Here is a 9,283-nt window from a genome sequence, read left to right as displayed (position 1 = left end):
CAAGCAGCTAGGCAGGACTGAGGATTGGGTGAGTATATTTAATTTCCTCTCTAGACCAGAATGAGCAGTTAACCTGTGCAGTGATGGGGGAGACCTACTGCAAGGGTTATCTTTTGAAGGTCCTGGAGTTCTTCTTTAACTATTTTTGAATGCTTTGTCACCTTTGATTATAGTGTATGCATAGCCATTTTTTTCTGTTTACAGAGTAGAAGATGGTTGAAATCAATTATTTACTTTTCTCAATTTGTTCAGTTTGGGAGATTTCACTTTATTTCCTGCCCTGTAGCCACAACAGGAAGTGAGGGGAGTTCCCTTCATAGAGGGTTGTCACTAGAGATGAGCCAGGGCTTGGTGCGATCCCAGTTCCCCTGAGTGCGCCCAACCTGGTTATGGGTTTAGCTTTCCAAAGTGAATTTGGGAAAATGGAGTTACCTGCTCATATCTGACCCTCTCTCCCCTCCCGCTATACTTACCTTTTGGTGAATGCGCCTTCGCCGGTACGAGTGTACTATTCTTGGCGCAGTACCGGGTATGGATAGAACACCCGCACCAGTGGAGGGGAAGGATCGTTCACCGAAAGGTAAGTATAGCAAGGAAGGGAGAGGGGGCTAGATTTGATCAGGTGATTCCATTTTCCTAAATTCACTTTGGAAAGTGAACTTACCCCTTAACTAGTTGATGACCGGGGTGTATACACCCACTTTCTGCCCAGGCCATTTTTCAGTATTCAGCGCTGTGGTTCTTTGACTGATGTTTATTCTGTCATGCAACACCGGACTGAGATGAATTTTATACCATTTTTTGGGGACAGATAGAGCTTTCTTTTGGGGTTATTTAATCACCACTGGGGGGTTATTTTTTAATATATAAAAAGTACTGAAAATTTTTGGAAAAAAAAAACAGTTTTCCCTACGTTATGTTTAACATTTATTGCTAACCAATTTTTGGTAAAATATACAATCTGTGTGTTGTAAAGTAGCCACCACTCCAAGCTCACTCCTGTGATGGACTGCAATCTCACGTTTAGTTTACTCATTTGTATTGAGATTGTAGTCCATCACGGGATTGAGCTAGGGGTGGTGGCTACTTTACAACACACACAGGGACCATGCAGAACAAAAGTAGCCACCCTCCAGAAGGAAAGAAAGTGCCAGCATGAATTCAGAGATGATTTGAGGATCTACAGCCGAGTGATACACAAATGCGATACATTTTTGTTAACAGTGAAGGTACTTCAGCCCCTTAGTGACACTGCTTCAGAAATGTTTTTCGCTTCTGGGGACTGGAGTAATTTTGCTCTGTTTGTTTAACCATCATTTCCATCTTCCTCATGCATAGCACCAACACATATCATATACTGTTTGTTTTTAAAGGACACAATGGTCTTGTTTTATGTGACAAATGCATATATCAATTCTTATTTTTTTTTAATAAAAAAATTTGCAAAAAAACACAGCTTCAACAATAACAATGTGTACATAATTAGTGTAGCTAACAAAGTAATTCATAATACATTCTTTTATTTCTCCTGATTTTATAGGGTATATCATATGGCTGGGATTTCAGTTTTTATTTTGGGAGTTATAGGTCACAAAATACAAGGCGTGAAAAACTATTTTAGAATGTAGTATGTTTGTTTCTTTAATAGCCTCCTCAGCACTATATTTAAATTTTTTTAATTAAACATATTTTTTGGACACTTTTTAAAACTTTTTCCCTATTGGTCTTTTTTAAATTAAATGTTTAAAGGAGAACTATGACTTAAGGGCAAATAAAAATACCCCTTACCTTGATTGTAGTAGCAGCGTTCCTTTTTTCTAAAGTCGCAGCACATCACAGATAAAAACCCTCAAAACCTGTAGTAAATGGCGTCTTCAACCCTGCTCCAAGCTCCTTTCCTCTTAGGGGGCGTTAACATTTGATCCAGCCCGCCCACGGCTTTTTTTTTCAAATGATCTCATTGCTGTGGCCGCGCTTCCTCTCATCGTGCACAGCTGTGTTTTGTCAGCTCGTGCACGCTGGCATTTGTGAGCGGGAGGCGGAGTCTGAAGTGAGAAGGCAGCAGCAAGAGACGGACTCAGCCTCCCTGCACATTCAGGGCCTGTTCACACGACGTCCGTTTTGTGTGCTGACCGGCTCCGTACGCTGCTGCACTCAAAATGTATCCCTATGTGTTTTATGGGCTACAGTTCTCACGTGCGCAGTCCGTTCAGCTTACGACAGAAAAAATACTGCATGTCACATTTTGATCGGTCCGGAAACGCACGAACGCGCACGAAACGCAACGAGAACGGAAACGCAATGCAGCTAAGGGGGAAAAAAAATAAAAAATTGTATTCTTGCTCCACTTATTATGATGTCATCAACGTTGACAAAAAATTAACTGTCAGCATCCGGACCGAAAATGCGTCAAAAACGCACTGCATCAGCAGCTCCACGTCTGCTGATCAGGACCTAATCTCATGTGAACAGGCCCTCAGTGCTCTTTCCCCTCTCTCATCAGCGATCCCCAGTAATTAGGATGTCAGCATAACACAGGGGGAGAGAGAGAGGATAAAGAGCCATCCCTCTCTCCATCATTTACCAGAAATGGGCAAGTCCATATATGGTGAATGATGTCACTGGGTATCCCTGCAGACTGGCAAGCATCCGATCAGCAGGGATCCCCAGTGACATCATTCATCATATATGGACTTGCCCATTTCTGGTAAATGATGAAGAGTGAGAGAGAAGGCTCCTTCCCCTCTCTCTCCCTGCCCTGTGTGACGCTGACATCCTCAATTCACTGGGGATCGCTGATGAGAGAGGGGAAGGAGCTCTCTCTCTCTCTCTTCAGCATTTACTACAAATGGGAAAGTCCATATATGGTAAATGGTGTCACTGGGGATCCCTGCAGACTGGCAAGCAGGGATCTCCGGTGACATAATTTACCATATATGGACTTTCCCATTTGTAGTAAATGCTGAAGAGAGAGAGAGGGCTCCTTCCCCTCTGTCATCAGCGATCCACGATCTTTTTATTATGTCAGTGTGACACAGGGCAGGGGGAGAGAGAGAGGGGGGAAGGAGCCCGGCTGGCACATGTGGACGTGCAGCAGCTCTTAAGAATCACTGTTAGTCTAAGTGGGGAGGATCCGTCAGACACGTCGGGATGTCTCCTCATTGCGGCGCTTAGCCCCGCCCACCACCTTAAATAAGGGTTTACAGCCTTACTGTGCATTTTGGCTAATTAGAGTAAATTACATTATTTACTTATTTAGCCTAAGGAATTCATTAATCAAGAAAAGATAGAACCCCATAGTTCTCCTTTTAAAAATGTGTTGTTTTTTTAACTAGGGGGCACTAAGGGGTTATTTTTTTATTTTTATTTACAGGGGCTTTGATACTTCATATCTCTGAGGAGAATACAGTATTCTCAGAGATACTTCGTATCACTTTTTAAACACACAGCCTGCACGCAGCTTACAAAACAAAGTGAACTGCTGCCGGCTGTGTGACTGTCATGGCTCTGTGATCACAGCGATCGGCTTTTGCTGTAATCACAGGACTGTGACTACCTAATCTGCTGTTGAGGGTCTGCCTCGGACCCCAAGGGAACCATCAACAGCAGTAACTCGATGAGCACTGGTTCCCTCACGGGATTGGGCCGTCACCAGTCGTTAACGAACTGAACGCTCGTGACGGGATAATCCTGTAATCGGTTGGAAAGGGGTTAATGCATTTTTAAGATTTAACTCCTGAGTTTAGTGTCACTTTAATTGTCCTTTTCTGGCCTATTCTTGGTGCCTTAGAAATGGCATAACATGTATGTGTGTACAGCTTTCCCATGATACTTTGCAACATCTACTCGGCATAATTCTGTAAAGAGTGGAATTGTAAGATCTTTGCCCTTCCCTCAGGTTACATTGGAAGATCTGGATTATCTCTGCATTTCACTTATCTAATAGTAACCTCTGTGGTGTGCTGTTATGACCGTTTATGGATTTTAATGTTGAATTATTCGTGTGCAAGTTTTAAACCGATCTTGTTCAATCATTTTAAAGAGGACAAGATGAAATAAAAGGCGGCACATTTGCTGCAGGATTGCCATTAATAAGCAAAAGTCTAATCTAAAAGTCTGATCAATTTAAATGACTTTCTTGGCATGTACGACTTCCTTTTATTGTTCAGTCTGTTGGGGGAAAAAAACAAATGAAGCTCTGGTTGCGGTGAGCAGCACATTCAAATAAAAAATGGCTGTGTTGGTGGTGACTAGTTTCGTAGTCATCAATATTGTACTGGCACTTTTCTACAGTGTATTGCTGAGGGCATTAAACCATAAGAATTGCTAGCTACCCCTGAAGTTGCTTGCAGTCTCATGCCCATACCACAGTCATTCACACAATAGTAAGGGCCACTTTTGGGTGGAAGCCGGATGCCTGTTAGTAAATGTTTAAATCGTGCAAGGAAATCAGAGCATCTAGAGACAACCCGGATTTATCATATAAAGAACATACATAACTCCATGGTGGGAACCAAACCCTGAAATGATGAACGTGGAGCTTGGAGAGATTCACCTAAAATAAACTTTTTCAATAGGGCAGATTCACACGTATGCATTTTTGACTGGTGCATTTTCTACTGAGCTCAATCGAAATGCATAAAATGCACATCAATAAACATGCAAATTGCATTGCACTTTACATTGTATGTGAAAGCACCTTCACGTGTCTTGATGCGCATCATGACTGTTTAGGTGCTTTTTAAAGCATTTTCATTGATTGCAATGAAAATGCATTAGACAAAAAGTATGATTGGTTCTTGATAGAGTGGGAACGAGATGTACACTAGTCTAGGGATGTCCCGATACTAGTATCGGTATCAGGACCGATACAGGGGATTTCCACAAGTACTTGTGAAAATGCGTCGATACATAGCACCAATACCGGCACTTACATTTTTTAAGTTGCGTCAGGCTGCCCAGAGGTACCGCACTTGTTGGGGTCCTCTGGGCAGCCTGCGGGGCAGCTAAACGAGGACCTCACAGAAGCGCCTCCCACAAGCCCGCCAGAGACTCTGATCACAGCAACTCCCGCACAGCGCCGACGAACTAAGGGCGGCGTGGGCGACCAGGAAACAGACTCCAGTGCAGCTCCGATGAACTAAGGGCCACGTGGGAGACCAGGGAACAGACTCCTGCGCAGCGCCGATGAACTAAGAACCACATTGGAGAACAGGAAACAGACTCCAGTGCAGCGCCGATGAACTAAGGGCCACGTGGGAGACCAGGGAACAGACTCCAGTGCAGCACAGATGAACTAAGGACCACGTGGGAGACCAGGGAACGGATTCCTGCGCAGCGCCTCGCTCCTGTGAATTGCTTTTGTAAAATCATGGCTGTGGTATGCGGTGAGGGAAGCTGTGACCAGGCTGACTGCAGGCGTCATACGGGAAGTTCAACAGATTGGAAGAAGCAGGGAAGAATTGTAAAAATTCTTAACGATCCATAGTACACACTTCCAATACACTGCAGAAATACCCTAGTTATAATTCTTCCCTGCTAACTTGAATAGGTTACATTTTAACCAATCCAAGTTAGCAGGAAAGAATTATAACTATTTTAATGACCAGGTTGCAGAAATAGAGTAACAATTCTCCCCAGCTTCTTCCAATCTGTCCCACTTCCCCTAATTAAACTTGAAGTTATATGAAGCTATGACTGAGAAATTAGTTTGGATATGGGAAATATTATGCACATGCTCTGCAAGAAACTGCCCTAAAATCATTATTCTGTATTGTTTCAGAAAAAAGGTCACATGTCCCTTTAAGAAAAGTATCGGTAATTGGTATCGGCAAGTACCAGAGGGAAAGTGCTTGTACTTGGTCTTGAAAAAGTGGTATCGGGACACCCCTACACTAGTCATATTTATGTTCAGTTTGATAGTATTGACTTTTATTGTTTATAGACTGGACATACAAGTGGGGACCTGTATGTTGTTATCAGAAGTAAAGGAAAAAACCCAAAAGAATATTTTGCACAGTGATCAGTTTTGTCTGGTGTGCATTTTACTACTCCATTTATTTATGGAGTGCCTTTCGAACTGCTTCACATCCCAGTCACACAGCTAATCTAGTTGTGATTCTGGAAGTACTATTATTGGCTATTTGAAGTGATGATTTGCCAAACAGAATGAACGCAGTTTGATTTTCATAGGCTAACCAGATCATGCAAATCTGAGGGAAGCAAATAAATTGTTTTGACAAGTTAACTGAAAAGATGACATAGATGTCTAAGAGTAATACATATATGCAAACTAAGCTGTCATGTTTACAAAATGTTTTTTTTTTTTCTTTTTTCCTGCTAGAGGAGAATGCTGAGCAGAATACACTGCCTGCATGATGTAATCAGAGTTATGTGCTTAAAATGTCTACTTGACACAGCAAATTTTAGCTCTATGCTGAAAATGTTGCTATTTTTACACTATGCTTGCCACTAGAATATGAATATGGGATAATTCTAGGACATGGTACTTGTGCTCCCTAGGGTTGTAGCTCAATATAACCCTTTAGTGGGCAGTTACGGCCCTGTTACTGGAGTTCATGATACAGTCCAGTTATAGAACGGCATTTTTAATAAAGTGCTAGTCCACCAGACATTGATAACCACAGGTTTTGGTAGATGTTGTCTGGTGCAGTTACTGATTAAAGTTGGGTATACACTAGTAGATTTTCAAAAGAACGTTCGTAAGAAAAATTTTGTCGCAACATTCAATAATGCCATCAGAGACTTGATGAATGTCGCTCGAAATGTCGTCTGATTTTTTTTTTTTATCGTTTTGATTTATTTTTAGAATGAATGGAGTTTCCCCAAATGAAAACCACGTTCACTCGTACAGGTGTGCTCAAATGTTTGCATACCCTTGTAAAATTGGTAATATATGTACCATTTTTAAAGAGTGAGCAGGCAAAACACAATGGCCCGCATTTGTGGGAGTATTTTGTAGTATAGTGTCCCATAGAAAATGTTTGGTTCTGAAAGGAAAGTAAAGGTTCTCTAAAAATCTGTTGGAATGTACTCATTTATTCTGAGCACCAGTGGCGGAACAAAGGCCCTGTTAATTCCCCCCATAGTTACACACTATTATACATTTATATAGCTCTGGCATATACCGCAGTGCTGTACACTGAGCCAGTCACATCAGTTCCTGTACAGAGGAGCTAACACTCTAATGCAGAATGCCATCATCTATAGAAAACTACAAATCGCAACAATACATTATAAAGCCATGCAGAATAATAGTATATGAATTTGGTACATACTCTGTTCTGCCTCTCTGCCCTGGAATGCCAGCCAGTCTTGTGCAGAGGGTCTCAGGAGCGGGAGATGTGCGGGCAGCGAAAGCGCTATAAGCAGGTGGTTCCACAGAAGGCTGCTGCGCACGACCTAATGCAGCTGAATGAATTAAAAAAAAATTATTTTCAAGCTGCAGAGGTCAGTTGTAAGGCAGAGTACAGAGTTCAGGCTGTGATGTGACGCAGAGGTCAGGCTGTGATGTGACGCAGAGGTCAGGCTGTGATGTGACGCAGAGGTCAGGGCGTGACGCAGAATGCAGAGGTCAGGGCGTGACGCAGAATGCAGAGGTCAGGGCGTGATGCAGAATGCAGAGGTCAGGGCATGATGCAGAATGCAGAGGTCAGGGTGTGACGCAGAGGTCAGGGCGTGACGCAGAAAGAATAAAAACTTACAGGTGCTGTGCCCTCTTTCTCTCCAGGTGGTGGTGGGGGGGGAGGGGTGCAGCCATATTTCCTGCCTCCAGCCGCCTCCTTGTGCCTTCTCCCCAGGACCCTCTCCTGCAGTCTGCAGCTGGCCAGGGATGATCCTGCAGTCCTCCTCCTATAGCAGCCGACAGACCAATCACTGAAGGCGGCACACAGTAGTGACAGCAGTACAGATTCTTCTCCCCTCGGCCGCTCTGTGCTTCAGTTATCGAAAGCGGCAGCCATTTTCAACAGGCACCCACTCAGTTCCTCTTTTAGTGTTCCTCCCAACAGAGTGGAAGAAGTTGGTGACCGGATCTCAGTGGGCCCCGGGGTGGCCGCACGGGCTGCACCGCCGGCAGGTCTGCCCCTGCTGAGCACTGTATGTGTGTGTGTCATGTAGTATTATTATTATTATTATACAGGATTTATATAGCGCCAACAGTTTACACAGCATTTTACAATATAAGGAGGACATTACAATCACAATACAATTCAAGACAAGATGGTATGAAGGGCCCTGCCCATGAGGGCTTACAATCTAAAAGGGAGGGGCCAGTGATACATGAGGCGGTAGCTGTGTGGGGATGAATTGTTTGAAAATGTATATTTGTGTATCCCTTGTCACGTTCTGTGGTTCCTTCCACCTTCAGCTACATCAACGCAGGGCGCAACCGTGATGTAGCGGCCAACAGGGTGAACCACAGTGAGTGGTCAGTGTCACGCTATCCCACACACCCATAAGTGTCATGTAGCAGCGGCGGTTGTAGCTGTTAAGGAAAGAAAGGTTTTACTTGCCAGATAGGTAAGTATGGATGTTCTTTGTTTGCAGTCTGCTCATTGTAAGTTTTTTTTTTTACCAAGGTGACAGGTTCACTTTGGATGATATGTATAAAAACAATTAACAAAGGAAAAAGAGTGAATGCATACTCCTGTTTCCTGTCTGATCAGTCTGTCCTATGCTGGCCTCGAGCATTAGGTATAACAATCCTCAATGTTGATGAAATCCTGTTTTATAGAAATCCATTGCACTAAACACCCAATGTGAGCACTATGCAATTATCTTTATCAAAAAGGGAAACGATAGATCTTGACAAAAATTATAACTGAATTTGAGTTCATCAACATTTTCTTTGTTTTCTCAAACTAAACTAAAACTATTGAGTTTACGATCAATTGATTGTTGACATTACTTGTATGGCCAGCAATATGGAATAGGTTTTTGTGCTGCTCCATAGCAACAGATTTAGGGACAGTGTTGAAGGGCTTTTGTTCACTTTAAGCGAAGCATCTCAGACTGATGCCATCAACACAAGCCCAAATCATCAACTGCTTGCCCTGAAAAATAAGGTGAACATTTGAATGTGGATTCCTAATGGCAGCCTGCTCACATTTGTGAAAAAGAGAGACCCTATTTCATTGAGAGAACAAACATCTAAAGAAGAGGCAGCATACTTGCCCTTCCTGCCCCCACACCACTCAACCCAGTTCCATTTCAGAGAACTGGTCCTCTAAAGTTCATTGGGAAACAAACCTTTTTTTGAATG

The 9,283-nt window shown here is 43.0% G+C and overlaps 1 protein-coding gene across 1 annotated transcript in view; it reads left to right on the top strand.

The window, feature by feature from the left end:
- KIAA0825 (KIAA0825 ortholog) overlaps positions 1 to 9,283 on the top strand; it is a 64,619-nt gene that overhangs the window by 654 nt on the left and 54,682 nt on the right. Inside the window, exon 2 of the mRNA XM_018560518.1 lies at positions 524 to 580. Within this exon, the coding sequence (XP_018416020.1) occupies positions 524 to 580 (57 nt within the window). The remainder of the gene's footprint in view (positions 1 to 523; positions 581 to 9,283) is intronic.

This window comes from Nanorana parkeri, unplaced genomic scaffold, assembly GCF_000935625.1.
Source record: "Nanorana parkeri isolate BGI_ZX_2015 unplaced genomic scaffold, ASM93562v1 scaffold462, whole genome shotgun sequence".
Taxonomy (NCBI): Eukaryota; Metazoa; Chordata; class Amphibia; order Anura; family Dicroglossidae; genus Nanorana; species Nanorana parkeri.
Note: the sequence above shows the minus strand (reverse complement) of the source record. Positions and strands in the feature narration are given on the sequence as shown.